The sequence below is a fragment of the Prosopis cineraria genome, unplaced genomic scaffold, assembly GCF_029017545.1.
Source record: "Prosopis cineraria cultivar Desert tree isolate PC_DT_omini unplaced genomic scaffold, ASM2901754v1 PC12, whole genome shotgun sequence".
NCBI classification, from domain to species: Eukaryota; Viridiplantae; Streptophyta; class Magnoliopsida; order Fabales; family Fabaceae; genus Prosopis; species Prosopis cineraria.
In genome coordinates this window covers 377,608-403,022 of record NW_026555343.1, presented here as the reverse complement: position 1 = coordinate 403,022, position 25,415 = coordinate 377,608, and the positions used below count along the sequence as shown (strand labels likewise).

Genomic DNA, 25,415 nt, shown 5'->3' with positions numbered 1-25,415 from the left:
AATATATAAAAATAATGGATATTTTTAAGTATATATAATTTTAAAAACTATTGTTCTCATCCTGATGTTAGTTCTATATAAAATATATCTTAAATGAGGATAATTACAATTTGTTTTGTTGATAAATAAAAAATTCATTATTTTTAAAATATTTTTTAGGTTGGGTCAAGTTTTCCTAAAACAATGAAGGATTAGGCTAGCCTGAATTGCACCTTGAGCCAGGTAATGAGTTGGGGATGATGCATGACCTAGCCTGTGTACATCCCTACTTGCAGGGTTGGAGCTAAGATATAAGGTTGAGACTAAAATACATACACATATTGTATCACCAAAAGTTTCCCTTGATAAGGAGCTTAATTTTTGGATGTTTGCTAGAGAATACAACATTTCAACTAAAAATTTTAAGATTTGAGTGAGTTTACTTGTTCTTTCATGTTATTATATGTTATTTATTAAATTCATTTTTTTTCATGAGACTTCTTACGTTGAGTTAAGTGTACTTACGTTTGGATATATTAACAAAAAGAAATCACTCTTGGAATATTAAAAATAAAACACCAAAAAGAGAGAGAGAGAAGAAAAATAATTCAAAGTGAGCTCTTATTAAGATTCCGTTATATGATTTTCCCGAAGGTCCTACATCAAAGCGCGATGCATGGAAGAATCACAACTGCGGGACAGATCCAATTTAGTTACAAATGGGCTCATAGGCCTGCCTATATGATCTATAATATATGAGTCTTTTGAGGCCCTTGTAGTGTATAAGTAAATTGAAATTACAATTATTCATTTTAAAATAACTCTTGTATCATCAACGGAATTGAGCTCGGCTGAAGATCCTAATCTTTCATAACGTTCCAGTTGCCGATTATAATAAAAGTTTAAATCTACAAAAAACTTCTTTGACCTTTTGGTCTTCTATTATCGAACCAAATAGTTTTAGGAATGAAAATTAAAATAAAAAATAAAAAAGTATGTTTAAGAATTTAAATTTGAAACGTTTTAATGCTGATTTGGCAAATGAAAAGTTGACGGACGAACACATCATTCTCCGCCGAAATAGAAAGAAGACACCTCACTTTCATCCCTTGCGCTCCTTAATACTTCCGTCATACTCATCCGAGTCCTCCATGCTTGGTTTTATGTATATATAAATCAATATATGCACGTTACCAAGCTTTATTCATTAGGTACATAGTTCATTCCCCTGTTCCTCTGCAACAATACACGGTATATGAATCCATAAGGGTCATTGACTCGTTGAAGAATGAAGATGGCGATCATCTCTTTCTTTTTTGGCCAACGATCATCTATTTCTTGTTTCTTGTAATACAGAAATTTGTCAAAGTTACAAAATTAATGCAGAGAGGATCAAAATCAAAGAGGCATGAGCTCTGACACAATCAGGACCAAAAGCCCGTCTAAAGGCTGTAAAGCGCGCGAATATATCAATAACACTCAACATCATAGAGACTGAGTCCATAAATACGTGATCGTTCTTATATATACTAAAGGAACAAGAAATATGCTTAAAGCAAATAACTTTGCATGTTTCGAACTCAGAAATCAAGCAATAATTTGCATTTTAATCAAACCCCACAACCTTTACGCTTCAACTGTACATCATAATGGCTTTCAGTAAGTGAATGAGAGGGTAAAATTGGTGTCACTTGGCGAATCGAGGGGCTTTAGTCATGACCACACAACCGAAAAGATTCAACCACTTGCGACTGGGGATCAAGAAGAAAAGAGAAGTAACAAGAAATTGTATAAAAATGAAAGGCAGAGTAGAATAAGGATCTGATCAGATAAGGAGAGCATCTTGTGAGATTTGTTCAGACTGCGGAACAACTTAAGCTCTACGGATAAAGCGGCCTGCTTGCTCTGGAAACCTGACATGAATATCATTTCTGCAGCAACACTCTTAATTTGCCCGCAGCTCCACTCCTATATATCCACAATGGAACATCTTTGGTTAATTATAGAGCCTTAATTTGTTGTCTTCGATCATGCTGTATTCAATAGTAACGCTAGCTTTGAAATGTATAGAAGGAGATGGAAAAGATTAACCTGGAGTTGTCTGCCAACGGTGACAACGATAGTATCAGGACCAGCATCAAATGACAGGGGACCTCTTCCGGATTGGACATAGAATATACATTGCTGCAATGGAAGGTAGAAACGTAGAGCATAATCGCACCATCTCTCATCATCCGTGTCGTCTGATTCACTCACGTTGCCATGGGGATGCCTGCACAAGCTAATCACCGACTCTGTGTCTTGCTTCAACTGCTGTAGAGCTGCACTCACTTGCTCCACTATGCTATCTAGTCTACTAGCCACTCTCCCCATAGGAATCCTCCATATATCATGCATAAGGAATCCCATGTTAGCTCCCATATATTATACATGTATAACTCCCCAGTTTCAGAATCTTCATTTTCTCTGTTAATCACGTCAGCTGGATTGATGGCAGACAGTTTCTCACAGTGGAGCGGTGGACTCAAATGGCAGCAACTATGTATGTATTTGTTAATCAAGTATAACAAGCCAATAGTGTATAGAGTGTGAAAGACCATGGTTTCGTCTCAAATTAGACTGTCTAATTCACACATACACGACTTTAGATCGTTAGGTTCTTAATCTTGTCGTGACAATCCGAGTCCAGAGGTTTTATTCTCAGCCTAAACAATGATGTGCCAGGTGCGTTGTTATACTAGAGGCATTTGGGCAAAATATAAAATATGATGAACTACATTGTTTACTGTCAGTGAACATTACGTCTAGCTTCATGCATCGATATATTGATGATTACGAGTTTCAAGTGTTCGCTGAAGATTAACAGGAGAGTAAAGTAAGAGTTTAAATTCTATAAAAAAAAAAAAATCAATTGAAACCCCGCAAACTTTGTTGAGGAAACATTTTAGAAGGAAAATATAAAAAAGAAGGGGGGGTTACCAAAAGTTAGGATGGGAATGGAGGCCAAAAGACTTGGAAGCGATGAACTGCAATGTACCCTGGCGACAATGAACGCAGGGAATGACTCGGCCGGCATTCGGAGCGGCCGCCTCCTGCGCTTCTTCCTCCATTTTAGCCAGTTCCTGCGCCGTTATCCCGTGACCTTTTATCCTGAACGCACCGAACTCCTTCACTGATCTCACCACGGCATCCATCCGGGCGGACAGCGATCGGTACTCTATCTCGGCGGGCACCAGCATGTGCGAGACTGGCGGGAGGGCCAGCTCCGGACAATGAAGAGTGTTGTCAAGGTAGTCGGCGAAGCGGGGGTCGGCGGCGGAGCGCGAGCCTCTGGCCCGGGGGATGGGAGAAGGAGGCGGGAGGTGGTGGTTAGGGCTGGCGATCGGCATTTGGGGGAAGGGGGAGGGGGAGAAGATGGGGAAAACCCGAAAAAGGAAATGGAAATGGGAAGTAGGAAGTAGGAAAGAAGCTTTTGGAAGAAGCTTGATTGCAGAGGCGGGACCCGTGTGGGGTGTGGGAGGTGGGTGGGGGGTGCGATTGGCTTGGCCAGCACGTCTTTCTGTGGAGCTTTCATGGCTGTGCCCGCTTTGTGTAAGACCTCTGTCATACTCATCATTCCTCTTTTATCCCTCGGATGCAAGTTTGTTTGATCAATTTTAAGTGCACTTTTACTCTTTCCATACGATTCACATTACTGATAGAAATATTTGCTAGCGATCCAAGTGAAAAGATGAAAAATTGTTAACACTTCGATTAATTTGACTTATAGAAACATGCTTAATCATCCATCACGTACGTACTTGGTGGACAAAAAACCATATCCTCTGCTTTCGCTGCCAATTGATATTATGGGCGAAAAGGAAGTGTCAGCAGGTGAAAGCAGTATTTGGGCCGTGCTAAAGTTTGCTTTGGTCCACAGTGAAACTTGAACTCATGACTTCAGCATTCATGAGCCAGTTCGTTCTAACTCCAAGACTACAAATATCACTTAATTGCCTGATCATTTCATCACACCAGTTTGTTCACTACATTTCGCTACAGGCTGTTTGAACTTTTAGTACACACTTTCTCATGCACTATGCATCTCTTTCAGATCTTGATAGGACTCCTCTCGGGAGCTCCTTCATTCACTTGAACTCTCAACAGCTACATTGAATGCATCCACCTTAAATTAAAATTGGGCCTAATAGTAATTAGAATGGACCACGAGCGCGAGGTGGCGAGTCCAAAGGGAAGGAAGAGCACGACATGTAGACTAAGACTACTTTGGTTACAAAATGCTTCGGACTGGTGTTGGTTGCTCTTTGATGATTCCGCCAGGCAACCTTCATCTCTATCTCAATCAAACTCGTAACCACCGGCGAATCTTTTATAAATGAGAGAATGAGCGAATGTTAATTGGACGTCTAGTCGCTCCCCATTCCGATTCCTTGTACCTTTCGAGTGTTCGTTGACGACATCGGTGACATCATAACAGACAGCCTCTCCCTTTTTTCTCATTCCTCAGGAACACTAACATATATTCAGTCTTCAAATAAACCCACCCCCCTTATTTATTTATTTTTAGTAGCGCTTTAGATCTGTAAAATAATGTCCAAAAATACCCGTTACTCAAATATTGGGAGTAAATGATGCTCATCGATCTATATAAAATTTAAAAATTTGGATTTTCCTATAATTATATATGTAAATAGCAATTAGTTACAACCCCTGTAAACAAAATATGTAAAAAGAATAAGTTTGAAAAGCTACCGCATTAATTTAATTTATTAACTGGTGAGGATGGTCCCCCGATTAAAATGGCATTTTAACACACAGATAGCATTTATCTACCACGCATGCATCTAAAGAGTAAAATAAAGACCTTTCTTTATACTTCAACATCCCACGTATATGTATCTTCTTTGGCTTACATATTTTAAGATTAAGCTAATTAACCAGAGCCCTTCGAGGCACCACCACTTTAACCCTGCATGAAAAATTCAATGATTCAAGTCACCTGTTAACTCCACCACATGTATATGATTAAGGTTCTTGACATACACCATGCTTGGAAAATAGCCACTCATGAACACAAAAGTAGAAGCCATATATATACATAACGTTCTCAAATTAATTCCAACGTAAATTTTCATGAAAAGCGTATAAAAGTTCCAAGTGCATCCTCATGGTATGAAAATATGTTCATCTGGTTCATTTTAATAATTTGGATTGCATATACATGGTATCTTCAGAAGAAATTGGCATTACGTAGTCGGGCGAAAGGTATATTTCAAAATGAGAGTGGCCCAATAAGAGTATAGTGGCACAATTTCGTGATGAGCAATAAACAAAAAATCATAAATAAGACCAACAAATTTATTGCAACAACTAATAATAAACACAAAAGCTGCATAGCAAAGATTTGGCAAGATACCATTTTTCCACGTTAAATGGAAACTGGGTAATGGTAATGGGCTTAAATTTTGGTCCGATTATTGGATTGGTGATCTTGGTCCTCTAAGGTATTTGTCTTACACAAGCATATCAGCCAATAATCTACTGAGACCCATTTCTGACTATGTTGATGAGAATGGGCAGTGGAAATGGTCATTATTCCAACATCTTTTGCCAAGCTCTGTTCTTAAGGAAATGAGGAAAATTAACACCTGAGGCCAGCAGTCAAGAGAAACCATCCTGCTTTTGGCAGCTTAACGCTAATGGTAAATTTAATACAAAATCAGCATATAACGTGTCTCAATCAACAGAGTGGAATGACACTGCACCAATATGGAGGAAAGTGTGGAAACTTCCAGTGGCCTAGTGAGTACGATCATTCATGTGGCTTCTTTTCAAAGGCAGATTGCTTTCAAATACTGAGAGGCTTAGAAGGAAGATGACACTAGACCCAAAATGTGCGTTATGCAATGGTTCTCAAGAGGACATCAATCATGTTTTCAAAGAATGTACACTAGCTTCTGCAATCAGGAAGAAAATCCTACCAGCAGACATGAAGATTGATTTTTATGGTAAGACAACTGATGTTTGGATGACTAACACACTCATGAATCCCCACCTTGATATCTCCTGGAAGATTGGCACTGTTATCATGTGTTGGAAATTATGGGATGCACGCAATCGCAATATTTTTACTAATGAATCTTCCACTGTAGATGGTATTTTAGCAAATGTTAGAGCAATAGTTGACCACACTATTAAATCCTATCAGATTTATAGCACTTTGATGTAATTCACTTTTGGTTGCTGTACAGCTTGATTTTTAATGAAATTCCTTTCTCACTCAAAAAAAATAAAAAACACAGAAGCTGTAAAATATTTTCATATAAAAAGCGTATAAAAGCAGTCGGGCGTATAAAAGCGTATAAAAGTTCCAAGTGCATCTTCATGGTATAAAAATATGTTCATCTTGTTCATTTTAATAATTTGGATTGCATATACATGGTATCTTCAGAAGAAATTGGCATTACGTAGTCGGGCGAAAGGTATATTTCAAAATGAGAGTGGCCCAACAAGAGTATAGTGGCACAATTTTGTGATGAGCAATAAACAAAAAATCATAAATAAGACATTTATTGTAACAACTAATCAAAAACACATGCTGTAACAAAGCCGCTGGTCATATAAACACAATTCATTAAAGGGTGGGTCTAATCCTTAATATCCCAGGCCTAGACGCCTAGTGTTCCCCTCCCAATAATTATAGGCACACGGACCACTTGAGACATGTAATTTCTGAGCTGAGTGGTCCTGGGACGACGGATTTTAATATGTTGATACATACATAAGGCATGTCGGGAAACATAGACCCAACAATTAATCTGTCAGACGGTGGGACACACACAAGCACACTACGTATACTTTCGAGGAAACAAATGTATTAATTACCCTAAGTGTAAAAGCAAAACTCCCCTGTGTATGTGTGTGTGTGTGTGTGTGTTGTTGACATCCTATAAGGTTCATTAATATAGGTATCGATGTTGGCCAAAAAAAAAAAAATTAATATAGGTATTGATAGGTTTGTCCAACAAATGAGATACATGCTGTGCAGGCGGGTGCTAGCTATTCAGCTAAAGCAAACATAAGCATAAGCAACCATGATTTGGTCTTGGTTTCCTCATATAATTGAAGGTCTGAGACCCAATTTAAAAAAAAAAAAAAAGTTTACCGCGTATCTCATTATAATAAGAGGGAGATTCCTTGATAATCAGCATATAAAGCACAGTTAATGAATTATAAGTAATATAACTATGCCTGCGTGTATATATAAAGGTCTAAAGATTTAAAAGTTGTCATCGTGATTATGCTGACTCATTCTATCTAGCAAGCTACTTGAACACCGAAAAATGTTTCTTATAAACGGTGAAACTAACGGTGCAATATTATAGGACTTGTGTGAGTATGTTTGGAAAGGCCAATATATAGTTCAAATTAAACTTGACAAATGCATGGTTGAAAAAGTCAAACCTGTTGGTCGGTCGCGGTGATAACCACTATTAATTCAATATATATATATATATATATAAATCTTCTATATCTAATTATGGTGGGAGGATATACCTTGCCATTCAAAGGGGGACTCCAACCAATTCTTACGCTTGTGACATTAATATTTAGAAAAATTATGTATAGGTTTTATGGAGTAAATTTATTCATAAATAACTCTCACAAAATTTAAACACCACAGCTAGGATCTTAAATGTAATTTGAAATTAGGTTGCAAACATAATAATACCCCTATAAAATATATATTACATCAATCAAACAATTAATTTATAACTATAATTTTAATTTTTTATAAATATAATTTTACATATTTAATAGTAAAACAATCATTTGTTACTAACAAATTTTAACATTAATTATTTACAACTATTTCATTAGTAATTTATAATTATAACTTTAATTTTCTTAAAATATAACTTCACATATTCAATACTTAAATTGATCAATTAAATTATTGGATATAAGAAGTTATAGTTGCAAAAAGTTAACATTATAGTTATAAATTACTGATAAAATAATTATAAATTATTTGACTGCTATAATGTATATATGTTTAATAGGAGAATTATTATCTTTTTATCCCAATTTAAAATTACACTTAGATCTCAAGTGACTTAGTTATAGTTTCTGAGTTTTATAGAATTTATTTGTAAATAAGTCAGCTTTATAGGACCAACTTGTAATTTTCCCTTAATATTTTGAGTCCATATAGATCATAATAGAATAAAATAAAAATAAATCCATATATCCCACTTTCCTTTTGCATATTCCAAATTATATTCAATTTTACCATGTTTAGACAAATTACGAAAGGAGAATGATAATAAAGTCTCAAAATAATCAATTAATTTAAATTATGTCTTAAGTATCAAACTCTATAAATTTGCAGGTCAATTTTTCAATTTCGTAATTATATTGTGATGAATTTATAACTTATTTTTTAAATTTTAATATGTTGAAGAATAAAAATTTTATTTTTTCTGTTAAAATTTGAAATACAAATTATAAATTTATCAAAATGAAGTTGTAAAATTGAGAAATTAAGTTGCAAATTCTTAAAATTTGACACTTGAGACCTAACTTAAATTAATTAATTCTTTTAAAATCTTTTTATCATTCTCCCATTGCAAAATGGCATCATGATTAAGGAAAAATTGAGTTTAGACACAAAAGACCCCTTTTGAAGTAGCCATGGCACACTTCATATACACTTCCAGGTACTTAATTTATACCTTTTTAGATTATAAGCATTTTATTAAATAATTGAAATTTTTAAATTTTCTCTTTCCACCCTTCCAAAACCTCCCCTTCTGAATTGGGGGCTCCCCCCTTCTCTCCAACCAAATATAGTGTAAGACTATATTATTTATACTAATAATACTTTTCATAATATTTATTGGAACCATAAAGTAATCTTTTACAAAAGATTATTACTAAAAGTCATATGGTTTCTACCCATCTAATCACAAAATTAAAAATAATATAGCTACTGGCCATTTAATAACATGAATTTAAAATATCAATAGATATTAAAATTAAATTAAATTACTTTTTGCAATCTAAAATATGCATATCAAAATTTTAGAAATTATTTTATTTGCAAACTAGTAAATTATTTTTAATTAATTTCTCTTCAAAAAATATTTTTACCAACAACATATAATCCTAAAGTACGTAGACTTTAATCCCCATAGCAGGATACGTAGGCCTTAGAATATAATTCTGAGTCAAGTCCTCTCTTATAAATAAATAAATATTCTCATTTAATTATTATTATTTTTTTATCTATCAAACATGTGAATAAGAAAGGGACAATTAAATAACTTTAAAACTATATTAATTTAGCACAATTAACTTGAGATAAATGTTTTTATGAACGGGTGCTGTGGGGTGTCTATCACTTTTCTCACACTCAATCGACTTTAGAACCTGTTTCTGATTTCGCAGACCATCCTTACATTCTTTAATTAATTTTCTAATGTTTTTCTCAAAATTTTGGTGACAACTCCCATTCAATCAGTTTTTGCTCAAAGGCTAGAACTTTTGCTCTCACGCGCCGTCCGTATCGCATTTTTGGGTGCGACATAATGAACTTGCAATTTTAAAATTTTATAGTCAAATGCAACCTTAATTAATTAGTTAAAGGGGCATTCACACCTAGAGAGAGAAAGAGGTAGCAACATTTATATGCATATATACACGTGCGGGCACATATAATATACATATTTATATATTATATATTTTTTCCTTATTAGTGTCATGCTAAATATTCGTATCTTTCTCTATTAAGCTAAAGGGAATAAGGAGCATGAACTTAATTAAATGAAGAAAACATTATGCATGTTTCAGTTATAAGATATAAGAATAATGATTTTAAATGAAAAGGAGGAGGTAAGAGAAGACAATAAGAAATCAACTATTTGAAAGTTTGGCCAAAAAAATTAAATTATTTGAATGTAAATGAATTGTTAAATTTAATTAATGCCAAAAACTATTTATCATAAATTTATAACAACTTTTCTTACAATTATAGTCTAAAGTCGAAGGATTAATTATTCCTATTACTTAATTATTAGCATTTGATCGTATATTGATAAATAATATATTTTATATATTTTATCCCACTTTTTTCATGCATTTTAATGATAATTTTGGGCTAATTTGAGTTTATTAAATATTATTTGAATTATTAGCTAATTTTGAGAAATAATTTATCTTTGGATTAATTATAGGAATTTGGGCTTAAATTGTTAATATTTTATTTTTTCTATTTTTAACATGATTTAATTTTTTTAATATTTAATTGAGTTTAATTTGAATTATTACACATTATTTGAGTTTTTGGCCACTTTGTATGAAAATCATAATTACTGAAAAAAATAATTTAAAAATATTTTATGAGACATGAGATTTATTTTGAATATAACCTACACTAATAGGTTTATGTTAACTTTTTAAGTTATGAATGCACAATTAATAAAATTCAATGATAAAGATTAATTCATGAGTTTTAAAAAACATTCAATAGTCAAGGCTTTGAAAGATAATGAAAGAAATTATTAAGGTTCATTAAGGGTATAATGGGCATTTTTAACTAAAAAAAATTAGAGAACTTTTTCATATTTTTTTTTATCTCTTTTCTTATTGACTTTTTTTTGAATTTAGTGGCTGTAATTTTTTTTTAAATTCTTTACCCTCTTTTCTAGCCATTAAAATAAAATTATGATTCCCTAACTCTTCACTCTTAGCTGCCACCTACAATTTGAGGAGGGCTCCCTTAGTTTTGTTTTTCCTTTTCATCTGAAGCTCTGGCGTCTAGCATCTTCATCTTCTCACCACCCAAGACCTCATCACTGTCACTAAATTAATTTTTTTAGTTTGCATTTCATTTTTCTTAAAACAAAGCCCTCAATCATAATTTAAAACTCATGCATTACATAATAAAATTTAGTTGTTAGACATTAACATTAGCATTCATTTAGAAAGTTCTAGTGGTATAATTTGCATTTTATCATTTGCATTTTAGTGTAGGAATCTTGCATTTAGTTTATGATCTTTTTTTATTAGTATTCAAATATATAAAAAACTTAAGATAACCTCTAAATTACTTTTTGGAAGGAATGGCCTCGGGTTGACTTATACTGTATTAAATTAATCTTAATTTAATTGAATGCCAACACGATTAAGGCAATTCATCATATATCGCCAGGTTTTATTATACTAATTTCCTTTTACCGCCAGCATTGACGTTAGATTTAGCAGTAGCTGTTTGACCTCGTTTTTTGGCCTGAGATTAAGTTCAAGGCAAACAAAAGGAACCAGGAGAAAAGAAAGGGAGAAAGAAATAATGGGATGGAGGAAAATGATAAAGGTGGAGTGGTCACTTACAGCAAATGGGTGATAGTATTATAAGCGAAAGACAATCAATAAATTAATCACAAAGGTTTAGGGAATGTGGTGAATATATAATTTTTGGTTCTGGGGGACTAATTTCAAGTTCCAAAGTTCAAACTCCTCACTGCTGCACCTCGCTTCCATCCCATTCTTCTTTTTGCAGTTCAAGTTGCAATGCCACATCCAATTAATATGAAGCTTGCTACTCCACACTCTAATTAACCCCTTCAGAACACGGTAATTAATGTTTCTTTCAATTTTGCAGACATACACTACATATTCTATCTTATCTTCTGCTTTTTCTATGATATTTTTACACCACATATTTCTAAGGTAAGTTCCTTGATCTTCTGAACACTTTCATGAATCGTTTCTTTGGGGGATGGAGAATTAAGGAAGTGTTTGTTTTGCTTTCTTGCATTTCTGTTGTCGAAACTGATCAAGAGCGTGCCTTTTGTTTTCTGTTTAAATTACAGAATCTGAAAACAGACGTCATGTGCACTGATGCTGAATCTCGGGGAATCAGAAATGGCGAGACAGTGATTTCAAAGGTGGACGACAGTACTGATCATGTTATAGTTTTAGAATGTGATCATGAAGCCGCCAGAAGCAGTTCTTATACCGATAGATTCGTTCTATTTCAATGCCTCTCTCTCTCGCAGGTTCTTTCTTTCTTTTTCTGTGATCTCTTTCGTATGCGATTATTGTTCTGCAAGTTAATTAGCTCTTTCTCTCTGTGTTTGAGTTGTTCTATTTAAGAACAAACTTGTGTATTAACTAAGACTGTTTGGAGTAATATAATTAAGAAACCGTACACATATATAACACTATTGAGATTTCTTTGGGGTTCTAAATACGTTGTGGTGTCCGACTGTCCGTGTCAATGATGAAATAGTAAGACAGAACTCATCATGCGATGTGTTTAATGTAATGTAAATAGCGTGTACATTTGCATCCTCAGGAAGCCGCGGGTCGTACTCTGTGCGTAGAACTCAACATCGTGATCTAGGACAAACGTAAGATTGAGATTGAGTTTCAATGCCCAATGAGCACAGGCCCTCATTACCTCTAATGAGATTTGAAGTATCTAAATTAAATCAGGTTTAAATTTAAAGTTTTTATTTTTTTTTATTTCAAATTTATTGAAATAAAATTTTATAAAAAATTTAATAAATTTTATTTATAATTGTTTATTATCATTTTGAACAATTTAAATTTAATTTGAATGGTCTAAATTTAATATTAATTTTTTATCATTTTTATAAATTACTATCCAAATTGACACTAAATGATTTAGGTTCAAAATTTTTAACTTGTAATTTTTTAAAAAAATATTTTTTTAGAAAGTGTGAAAAGGAAATTATCTTTATTTTTAATATTTATTTATCAAAATAAAAATTTAAATTTTTTTAAACAAATTAATGTTAAAATGGACTTTCCAAAATACATTTGAATATTTAATTTATAAAAAAGATATAATTTTTAAATATTATTGAGGCATCTAGATTAAACATGTACTATTCAAATTAATGATCAACAGCTTTATTAAAATTTTTGATAAATTTTAAAATTTTAAATTTAATAAATATAAAATAAAATAAAAGTTTTAAATTTAAATTATTCAGATCTTATCAAAGATGGTGCTCTTCCCCTTGATGAACACTGAAAGGATGTGTTCTTTTCAAATTTCAAATATTGACCATGGCTCAATTAATTTTTGCTTGTCAAAAAAGATTTCTTCTGTCGTCATATTTTTGGCTATTCAATCTTTCAAGTTAATTTCTCAAGTTTGAAAGCGGGTGGTTCCTTACATGGCGATTTATATGAAAAAAATCATGTGATTGAAGCAATATTGGAATTTTGAACAATGAAACGATGCCCCCAAAAAATTGTGAGAACTAATCAGATAGCTTTGCCTTTGTTCGTCTGCGGGTAGCAAAGTACCAAGCGTGCAAGAAATGCTAAGTTTTAATTAATAACAAAAGAGTCCTAAACTCTCTTACCATAATTTACCTGAATATAAAATATATGCAAGACTTGGTAAAGCAAATATTTTTTTATTATTACTGAAATATGAAAAGATTACAAATATAAACTGAAGATAAAACTATCTAATAAACTTAAAAGCTATAGGTGCAAAATGCGAGTCTTTTTGAGTGTTGATCATTTTTTTTCTATGCTGTGGTATTCTATTTATAGTGCTAAAATGATGATAGCCTCTTTTTTAGGACCTAAAATGTTTTACTGAATAATCAAGGATCTCGCGAAACTTATGGCACAGTCTTTACTCAGTGTCTTCCATTTTTGGCAACCAGCCCGTTTTACCGAGATACTTGAACACGATGATGATGCTCCCGCAGATTCCAAGATCATTTGAGATCATATTTTTATGTACCAATGGTCTAAGGTTTGCAACTGGTGGGATTTCGACATACTCATCCTATCATGGCTTTCCATTGAGCTCGAGGCCAACCCTTCTGTTTAGATTGTTGATTGGGCCTGACTTTTCAATCACTCAGTCCAAATAGCTTTGTAACCTGTCCAATGTTTTGAGCAACGTTTCATATTTTAGTCCAAACAACCTTTAAGAGAAAAGATAATAGAATTTTGAACGGCTATACGGGGGAACAGTGTGCCATGTAACTTCCCTGGCTGAATTAAATTTCGTTTTTAATTAGAGAAGCAGGTTGGTTAATAAACCTAATGTTTATATATTATTTTAATTCAATTACCATTTGGCACAAAAGATGATGGCGTGCTAATCTGATGCTTCATCAAAAATTTTAATCATGATGAGACCAAGTACCACTATAAAATGGGAAAAGATCCTCAACGTGAAAGTGAAAGGGATGAATGCTTAGGATACCGATGCAGGTGAAGGAAGAGTTACGATGGCTGGCAAAGACGGTAGCCCCATAATAGTGACATCCCTCGTGATGTACTGTCGGTCCACCATCTCCATGATCTTCCTGAGCCGGTATGGCAAGGTTGAACTTACTGGAGGCTCTCTCAGGCTCGGCTTCGCCAATATCACTGCCCACTCTATCCTCAAGGGTCCACCATCTGTTCTCAAGCTTTTAGTTCCAGACAATGGTCCCTTCTCTCCCAAGCCTTTCTCAGAACTCTCCTCCTCTACCTCCTCGTTTCCATCCCCATCTCACTCGTCTGGCTTAACATGTCTCCTATCTTTCTCTAGCTTGGTCAGGATCTGCAAGTCAGCAAGACTGCCCAGCTCTACCTCCTCTTCTCCTTCCCCAACATGATTGCAAGCTTTCTTATACCCTCTGAGGACTTTCCTCAGAACCTAAAACTTGAACTTCCCTCTCACACTAACTGCTTCTCTTGTAGACGTTCGGCACCTCCCCATTAATTACATCCTAGCCATGCAGTGCAAGTTAGGGGTCAAAGGGGTTGTTTTAGCCACTGTTCTGAATTCTCTAAACCTGGCCCAACTGATTTATCTTCTCGTCTCCAATAAACCAGTCAAGCCATGGGAAGGAGCATCGGTTCTTGCAGCTTTTCAGGGTTGGAGGCCGTTGCTGAGATTGGCGTTGCATAGTTGTGTTTTCGTGTGATTGGAGTAGTGGTATTATGAGGTAATGATTTTTCTTTGTGAGCTATTCAGCAACCCACAAACCACTGTAACGACTATGGTAATCCTGATCCGGACCATTGGGTCTTTATGCATGTTCCCATTCTCTCTGAGCTCGGCTTTGACCACGAGAATAGGGCGTTCAATGGGTGCTGGGGAATCATCGCATGCACAGTGTGTAGCCATTATAGGAGTGTTTACAGCTTTCACATTGGCGGTGTCAACGTGTGTGTTTTTGGTGAGCATAAGGGGATTTTTGGGGAAGATGTTCGCGGGCACAAATAGTTGAGCTGGTGAAAGTCACGCTTCCACTTCTGGGGTTAGGGGAGATAGGGAATTGGCCTTAAACAACATCATGTGGAATCTTAGCAGGGACATCGAGTACTGATGTGGGAGCCAGGATCAATTTATGCACGTTTTACTTGATAGGATTGCCGGTCGCCATTGTTGCTATCTTCGTGTGTGAGTTCGGGTTTTTGGGGTTGTGGTACGGGATGGTGGCGGCACAAATATCCTGCTTCTGCATGATAGTTTATGCATTTCTTTGAACAGATTGGAGGCATCCGTTTTTGAAGGCTGAGAGGGAGCTTGCTCATTAGGTGGATGAAAATGATGATCTTCAGGAGACTCGCCTGCTTATTTCTCATCCTTCTTCATAAATCAATATTCACATTCAACCATTAACTCGTTGAATTAGTTTTTAATTAATTGTTCAAGGAATCAATGTGTTTTTGTCCACACGCATCTTCAGTATGTATCATGCTGCTCATTCACATTCATTGATGAGAGGAAATGCATGAGAGCATCATTTCATTGTTAACTCTTTTGTCTCACTATGAGAAACGGCAAAAATATTATACTTCATCAACCAACAATTCAACAAAGCATGAATGCGTGATTCTAGAATAAACTCGTAAATTTATTTTTCAAAGAATCCAAGACTATATGTTGTCAAAAAAAAAATGAGTAAATGAGCAAATTATCTTTGAATTTTATGTCTAATGGTACTATAGATTTTAAACTTATTTATTGTATAAATTATTCTCTCAATTATTGAAAACAATGTAATATAGCCCTACCATTAACAAAAGTTCACTCTCATTGTAGACTTTTTAATTTTCTGTTTATATAATTGAAGGATATTAACGAAACGAAAAAAGAAGGAAGGAGAAGAAGAGATCGATCAAGGGTGTTAAAGATTTGATCAATGTTTATAAAAAAAAATGAGGGAGTGATTTCATGTCGGGGTAGAAGAGAAGAGCTGAATCATGATAAGGTTCAATAAAGTGTAAGGGGTACAACTGGGGATTGCATTAGACAGTAATAACGATGGACCAAAATGGTTCGAAATATAATTAATGAATGAATGAAAGCAAGCTTATCACTACTTGGAAAATACAAATTAGCGAAAAAATTTAATGAGGGATCATTTATTCCTCTCTAAAATACCACATTAGAGAGGAAATCAGCGAGGAATGTTGATTTCATAGTTTGATTTAAAATTAGCGAGGAAAATAGCAAGGGACTGTCAATCCCTCTCTAAAATAAGAGAATTAGCGAGGAAAATAGTAAGGGACTGTCAATCCCTCTCTAAAATAAGAGAATTAGCGAAAAAAATAGTGAGGGATTGTCAATCACTCTCTAAAATAAGACAATTAGCGAGGGATTTAGCGAGAAATTCTATCCCTAGCTAATTATTACAAAAAAAATTAACTTTTGATAATGACTTTTAATTATACATTTAATTATTTTCATTTAAAAATAATAATTAAATTTAAAAATTAACTAAAATATTCATAATAAAATTATTTAATATTTTCTTTATTTTAAGTTGATTTTCATTAATAAAATAATATTTTATTAAAAATATAATATAAAGAATAATTTAAATAAAATATAATTATTTTTAACATATTAATAATTGAAAATAAAATTTAATATGTATATGTGTGTATTTTTATAATATAATATTTGATATATTTATATAGTTGAATAATATATATACATATTTAATTTCTTTATATAATGATTACAAGTGCCTTTCAATTCAACCGACAAAGAAGAAAAGCATAAAGCTTGGAAGGTATGAGGTTAAGGGTTCAAACCTTGACTTTGGCATAAATATAATGAATATATGATATGGTAAGAAGCAAATAACATGGTGTAAGGTAGACAGTGGTTGATAAAGCATGAGGTTGTTGATGACATGTCACACGTTAACATCATACATGGCGGGTGATATGGCATAGTTATTTTTAAATATAAGCATATTTAGCGAGAGATTAGTGAGGGACTAATTCCTCGCTAAAGTTATCAAATTTTGAATATTATTAGAGAGAGATTAGCGAGAAATTTAGTCCCTAGCTAATTTTAGCTAGCCCTTAATCCCTCACTAAATTTCTCGCTAATTTTAGCGAGCCCTTTTTTAGCTACGAATTTAGTGAATGATAAAATTCTTAGCAAAAATACAATTTAGCTACGAAAAATGACATTCAGTGAGGGATTCGTCCCTCACTAAATTCTATTTTTCTAGTAGTATATGAAGCCGAGTTAGGATGGTAAGGATGGGAATAGGCTGGGGCACAAACCCTGATGCAATAATAATCCACTTTTTCCATGCATCTTTAATTTCTTGCATGCCAATCACCCAATCACTCAGTCACTTACTGCCCTTATCATTCTCATTTTTTAGTACAAAGGCTACAGTCATCTACTTTGTACATTTGCGTTGTTCCCTACCATTGTGTAAGCAAGAAGCATGCATGCATCCTCTATTGGCTTCCCTTATCCTTTTTATTTGGATGGGGAGAAAACATGAAAAAAATAAAATAAGAGAAAAAACAACTTTCCTTCTTTTTGGATGAAAAAGAAAAAGTAAAAGGAAGGAAAAATGGATGAAAAAAATAAGATGTGAGACCCATCATATTTTCTCTCTATAAGTGGAGAAATTTTGGGAGGAAAATATTTATTCCACATCTACACTTCTTCTTTTTTACACATGAGCCTTTGTTTCATCATCTTTTACCCTTCATTTTCCAAGTCAGAACCTCAACACTCTGAATCATATCATATTTTCTATAATAATTTATTTGCTACACTATAATAAGTGATAGTAACTACCATAAAAATAATTTAATGCTGATTCATATAATTTTTATGATTACAAAATTTTTTGGCTTAAAAATTAATGACCTTACATTACTTTGTCTCAGTACTGTGCATGTTTCCATCTTTTCTACAAACTGCATATTTTTATAAATGTGTACCTTTCATATTTTCATGATATTATGTATAAATAATTTATTTTTTATGTTATAATTCCAAATGCTCGTCGTAGAATTCATGGTTATAGGTAAAAGCAAAATGATCTCACCAACAAACCTAGAGCTGAATTAAAATTTATTTATTTTTTATTATATTCAATTTTAAAAAATTATCCACCTTTTAATTTTGTAGATAAAAAATGACATATTTTTATTAAATTATTTGGTTTTAAAATATAATAACAGGAAAGTAATTTCTACCAACTAATTTGATTTTAAATTATTTTGATGATGTTAATTTATATATAATGTTTATTTTCAAAATATTTTTATACATATAATTACATTTAACATATATATTTTGATATAAGTTTATTACAATCATTGCAATATTTGCTTATTTTCTTTTCTGCCCATTTTTTTTAATACATCCAAATATAAGGAGTGATAATATTTTCTTTTTAATTTTCTCTTCTTTTCATTTTCTATCCTCCCATTTTCTTTTCTCTTAAATTTTCTTCCCACCCAAAGAAAGGGTTAATTTCTGTTTGGTTTGGGGTTTAGTGTCTTCCGTGATTATCGAAATGCATATTTATATTTGTGTTCTAATTTCTTATCATCTCCTTCTCTCTTCCCACCATATTCTCCCATTTCCTCTTTTCTCGACTATCTTCTGCTTTTCCCTTTTCATTGATGGGGAGAGGGGACAAAGAGAGAAGAGAAAAGAGAAGAGAGAGAAAGAAGAAGGATAAATGCTAAAATTCTCAAAATCTCTTATTCAATAATACTCAAAAATTTAACACAAATAAAAAAACTTAGCTATATCTATAAAGCTCTAAAAATAATAAAATAATAATAATTTAAATTCAAATCTTAAATCCTAAATCTAAATATAATATTAAAAATACTAATATATAAGATAACAATAAAATAAATAATGAATTTTGATTCAAATGAATAAATATCCTTATTTAAATATCCCTAATGAATAATTCTAATATCTTAGATAAATTTTAATTATCCTAATTAACTATCATCCCATATTCCATCACATATATATCCGCAATCCATGCAATTTTGTAACATTTTTCTCAATATGTTGATCAAGAAATGCTTAGGTAAATTAGGTGGACTATATTATTTGTGATCTGTTTAATAAAAAATATGACATTTTAATGATATTAAATATAAATTAATTATAATACTAATGATAATAGAGGAAAAAAAAGGTAAGAAATTAAATATACAGTCTGTTATAAAAATAAAATCAATTTGATAGATCATAAATGAAATGATATACTCATTTTACCTAAGTATTTCTTTACTAACCCTCGCTTCCTCTCACAACAAAATTCACATCATTTATTTGTTATTAATCGTCAATAATATCGATCCGTATCTTTCATAAATTTATAATTTTTTATTATTATTTATAATCTATTGATGTCATATCAATATGAATTTAAATGGTTTGTTAATAATTAATTTTATTATTAGGGAAAATAATATTTTCCGACTGAACCAATGACCTGTATTTTTTAAATTACATGTATACTAAGTTATAGAGCCTAATGGTTGAGAGGCGCGTTTGCAAATCAATCCAAGCCAATCGAATAAAAATGATCATTAAAAAGGCTTGGTTTGATTTTACAAATTTAAGAATAGAGTGGTTTGGTTTTGATTTTTTTTCTTTGAAATCTTAATAAAACCTAAACCATACTTTTTATATTTTTAAATATATTTTTTATTATTAATATTAGACTATTAATGTTCATTTTTTTTAAACTTTTAACTTCAACTAAAGTATAACCCAAACCTAAAATACTTTAAGGTTGCATTTGGATTGGTGGATTTAAGTTAGGAATTTAAATTTAAAATTTAATATTTAAAATCTCATATTTAAAATTCATAGATTCTAAATTTTTTATTTGGATGGTATAAAAAAATTTAAATTAAAATATTAAAATTTTTTGTTTGAATCTAAAGTAAAATTTTAAATTTTAAATTTTAAATTATATATTTAAATTTAAAAGAAACTTAGATGACATTGGCAATCCATTCCTTATCAAAGTCAATGATCTAAATGGCTAACTTCTACCAGGACCAAACTGTCAACGTTGACTAGGACTAGAGTGATAGAGACCACTGAGACCTAACAGCTAACTTTCATTGAGACCAGATAGCCGACTTCTATAGAGACCGACTTCCACCAAGATTGGACCAATAAATAATCGAAACTGGATCACCGTTGCTAATAGGAATTGTCCATGGAACTAGGATCGAATAACGGTCTCCCACCATAACAAGGTCGACAACTTTGACCAAGACTGAACTAGCAACTATGATCAAGATCAAACTATTGACAATGTCACAGTCAGTACTGACGATACAATCTTGGTTGTAAGAGATTGTCCAATCCTAGTCAACACAGACTGTCTAGTTTTTATGAAAGTCGGCCATCCGGTCCGGGCGAAAGTCGATCGTCCTATCCCTATCGTCATTGTTTGTCTAGTATCAATAGAAGTCGACATCCCCGTCTTCATCATCGTCATTGATCCGATTTTGGTGGAAGTCGATTGTCCTGTCACCGTCGTCACCATTAGTCTAGTCCTGGTGGAAGCCAATCGTCCAATCCCTATCATCATCAGTGGTGTAATCCTAGTAAAAATCAACCATCCGGTCTTGATCATCACCATCAATTAGATCTAAATAGAAGTCAGTCATTTGGTCTCAGTCATTGTTGTTTGTTTGGTTTCGTCGGAAGTCGACCTTCTAGTCTTAGTCGTCGGGGTATGGTCTTAGTAGAAAGCGGGGGCCTATCTAGGTCATCGCCAATGGTCTAATCCCAATGGAAGTTAGTTGTCCAGTTCGGGTTGATGTCGGAGGTCCGACATCGGTAGAAGTTGGATGTCTAGTCTAGGTTGTCACCTGCACTTTGATCCTAACCAGCGTGGGTGGTTCAATCCCAATAAGAGTCATCCATTCAGCCTTGATTGGCGCCAGTAGTGTAGTCTCAATTAGTAATGGTAGTCTAGTCCTAGTTAATGGTAGCAGCTTGGTTCCTCAACTTTGACAGTCTAGTCCAATTATTGTTGGCGGGCTAATCAAGCCTTCATAAATTTAAGTCAAATTATAAAAGAAATTGAGTTAGGATTTTAAATAATAGATGTTTAGAAAATATTTCAATTTACAAAGAGAATAGGGTAGAACTTGGATTTAAATTTGGGTCAATTCAAACATTTTATTTACCCAAACAATGGATTTGGTTCAAATCCAAATTCAAATTCAAATGTATATGTATCTAAAAATAGCAGATTGGAATTTCTAGCCCTTCATCTATCAATTTTGCTATTATTTAGCCAAATGAATATACTCAAGTTATTTTAAGAGTGATCTTTTAGATAATTTTAGATATAGAATTTTTCCTTTTTTATTTAAAACATGTTACTTTTCATTATAAAAATTAGAACAATTTCTAGTGAAATTTAACTTGTCTTACTTACAAATGCATATGCTTTCGTATTTATTGATAATGAAATTTGAATATTTTTATTTTAAATATGATGTTTATTTCTATATATTCATGAATATAATGATAAAGTTGAAAATGTGACTTAGAGTTGAAATATAAAAGAAAAAAGGGCCAAAATTTATGCTTATAGTCTTAATATATAATTTTATATGTTGAAAAAATTTTAAAACTTGATCCATATATAAATCAAACTGTCTATAAACCGAAACAAACCAATCTTAATAAAAAAACCGATCAAGTGTTATTTTTTGTTTAGATCGTTTAGTTTGGTATGATTCATGTTTTGATTAAAATTGAACCAAATCACACCTTTGATCACCCTTAATTAAAAGCAAACCATTCAACAATCTACCTCATCATTCCTTTCACAACAGTATGGATGGACTAATTTGGAAAAAAATATCCATACTAAAAAATATAAATACTATACAATTAAGAAACAACATATTCTTTAAAATGGGATGAGGGGATCATGAAGGCAATTATAGAATAAGGGGATGTGGATGATTTATAGGTGTCTTCTCTTATTGGAGATTATCTTGTTTTAGGTATGGTCAAACATTAAATATGAGTATCCTTCTTAGTGTAAATTCAAACTTTAAATTGTCACGTTATGAGGGATTAGCGCTCTTCGCCAAACCCAACCCAAAGTGGTGATGGAATACAATGCACGTAGGTGTAAAAAAAAAAACACACATCTTGAGATTTATGCTAGGGTAATATTTTCAAGATATTATTATCTCTTATCCTTTTATCTAATTCCAATCATAGTAATAATTTTTAATATATAATCTTTCATAATAAATATTGGCTCTTTGCCCAACCGTGCATCAAGGGCTCAAACAAGAATGCTTTTAATAATAGAAAACTTGTGAGCAATAAAAAAGTATTGTCTCTTATAAGATTTCCATCTTTTTTTTTTAGGTAAATGAATAAATTATTGCATGAACATTAAATCCAATAGCACTAAAGACCCTAAACTTGTTTATTATACAATTATTCTCTTAACTTTTAAAACAAGTGCAATTTAGCCCTTGTCATTAATAAAAGTTAACTTTAATAGTTAATTAACCATAAAATGATAAAAAGGGACACAAAAATTACAGACAATGACCCTAAAAATTTACTTGTGGTCTTTTTTTGTAATTTTTTATGTTCTTTTTTATCAACAAATGGTTAAAATTAGCTTTTGTCAATGGCTAGAGTCAAATATAATTGTTTTTAAAAGTTGAATGAATAATTTATATAATAAATGAGTTTAAAATTTATGATGCTACTAGATCTAGAGTTCAGGAAGTAATTTGCTCATTTATCATTTTTTTTATTGTTATGGGAGCATGATAACATTTGACCTAGTGCCCTTGTAACGTAACAATCTATGTTTTCACATCAAAATAGTGTTTTGATAACAAATAATTTTATTAACTCACTACTAAAAAAAGGTTCCATATAACAGTTATTTTTGCCTACATATAACAATTAATAACTGCTATATATCCAAGTGTTATGTATAGTTTTGAACAAACTATATAGTAGCTTTTATTCACTATATAAATTGCATTTATATAATAGTTATTTTCAAATAATTATTATATATTTTATTTCAATTACAAGTCCCACTAACAATGCAATCAAATATACAATTATTTTCTAAAAATAAAATAGTTGCCCTATATTCAACGACTATTTTATAAAAACCATTATTTAGTTAGGCCTAATTTTGATCATTTTTTACAGGTTGTCTAGTAACTATCACTAGTACAAAATATAAAATTTATGGGGTATTTTTTACATCGGTTGGAAGGCAAACGGTGTAAAAAATAAAGGCGGTGGTATTTTTATAATTATCTTGAATTATGTGACACTTTTTACACAGGGTGTCCAGGCACCCGGTGTAAAAAGTATAGTTTTTACACCGGGTGCCTGGACACCCAGTGTAAAAAGTGTTTTTTAAATTCATTTCTTCCTCCCTTCATTCATCAGTTCCCTCTCCTCCTTCTCGCGCCCTCCTTCTCGTCTCCCCTTCGTCCACCCACTCCCCCTCCGCCTCATCTTCTCCCTCCCCGGCCCCCCTCCCCCTGTCCACCCAGCCTTCCCACTCATCCGCCGAGCCCCCTCCCCCTCCTCCTCTCGCCGCCCACTCCCCCTCCCCCTCGGTCAGCCCAGCCCCCTCCCCCTCGTCCTGCCGCTCCCCCTCCTCCCCTCGCAGCCCACTCCCCCTCCCCTTTATCCTGCCGCTCCCCCTCCTCCCCTCGCCGCCCCCTCCCCTTCCCCCTCGATTCGCCCGGCCGCCCCCTCCCTCTCCCCCTCATCCCGCCGCCCCCTCCCCTTCCCACTCCCCCTTCCTCGGCCGCCCATCCCCTCCCTCTCGTCCCGCCGCCCGTCCCCCTCCCACTCCCCCTTCCTCGGCCTTCCCCCTCCCCCTCATCCCGCCGCCCACTCCCCCTCCCCCTCTCTCCTTGCCCACCCCTTCACTCTCCCGCCCCCTGCCCTTCTCCCTCCCTCTTGCCCCCCTCCACCACTCCTTCTCCCTCCCTCTCAGTGTTGAACCGTTGCTGTAGCTGTCGCCACCCAGGTATGTGTTGAATATAAATTTTTAAATTTTATAATGTTTAAATTTAGTTTTTAATGATATTGATTGTTGCTGGGAGTGCTGTTAGTGGCTTCATAAAGCCTCAGGTTGTTGCAAGTGATCATTTATTTAGTTTAAAATTGTTAATTTTCTCGTGTAAAATTTTCTAAAACTTTTGGGAAGTCCAATTTTTAGGGGAGACTCTATTGAATTTTTTTTTTGAATTTATTCTTTCCTCTAATTTTTTTAAATTTAGTTTTTAATTATATTGATTGTTGCTGGGAGTGCTGTTAGTGGCTTCATAAGACCTCAGGTTGTTGTATGTGATCATTTATTTGGTTTAAAATTATCAATTTTCTCTTGTAAATTTTTTTAAAAGTCTTGGGAGATCCAATTTTTAAGGGAAGATTCTGTTGAAATTTTTTCAAATCTTAATTTAATTAGGAACTTAGTTTCTTAAAATAGTTTGCAGATAATAACATTAGTTATATTCTTTAAGAGATGATATATGGATCGTAGTTGGATGAATGCTAGACGAACGAGTGACGAGTATGATAATGGGGTGAAAGAATTTTTAGAATTTGCTAAGAAAAATGCTGTTGACAATAGTGAAAGGTTCTATTGTCCTTATGTTAATTGTTTGAGTGAGAGGAGACTAGGTGTTGCCGAAATAAGAGAGCACTTAGTTTGTGATGGGATTTGCAAAAATTATACAATATGAATTTGGCATGGTGAACGATTGAAAAATTATAGTAACACATCTCAATGTGTGGGAGTTGATAATCTTGATGATGAAGTAGAAATGAATGAAGATCGATTAGAGGACATGATCCGTGATGTTGGGGAAGAGGCTTTTGAACGAGCACATGTGTTGTAAGTAAACTTAATCATCAAGTTTAGTAAACTAATATAATTGCATTGTTGTAGGTATCTTCATCATTTGTGCATTACATCAGGTAAAGGTGATAAGTTTGGATTCCTTTGCCCTCATCACATGACAGAGAAAGGTAATACTCCAGAGTTAAGGGCCGCGTACCTCCAACAGAGAATATGTAAAGTCAAAAAGGACGTTTTTATGGC

The 25,415-nt window shown here is 33.3% G+C and overlaps 1 protein-coding gene and 1 pseudogene across 1 annotated transcript; one reads left to right on the top strand and one right to left on the bottom strand.

Annotated features, from left to right (window-relative positions):
- Positions 1-1,405: 1,405 nt before the first annotated feature.
- LOC129288879 (uncharacterized) lies at positions 1,406-3,419 on the bottom strand. The gene is made up of 3 exons (XM_054925684.1): positions 2,959-3,419; positions 2,071-2,359; positions 1,406-1,947 (listed from the first exon to the last, which is right to left on the bottom strand). The coding sequence occupies exons 1-3, from the start codon at positions 3,366-3,368 to the stop codon at positions 1,738-1,740; spliced, it is 909 nt and encodes a 302-aa protein (XP_054781659.1). The 5' UTR covers positions 3,369-3,419; the 3' UTR covers positions 1,406-1,737.
- Positions 3,394-15,567, top strand: LOC129288232 (protein DETOXIFICATION 53-like; annotated as a pseudogene).
- The last annotated feature ends 9,848 nt before the right edge of the window (positions 15,568-25,415 follow it).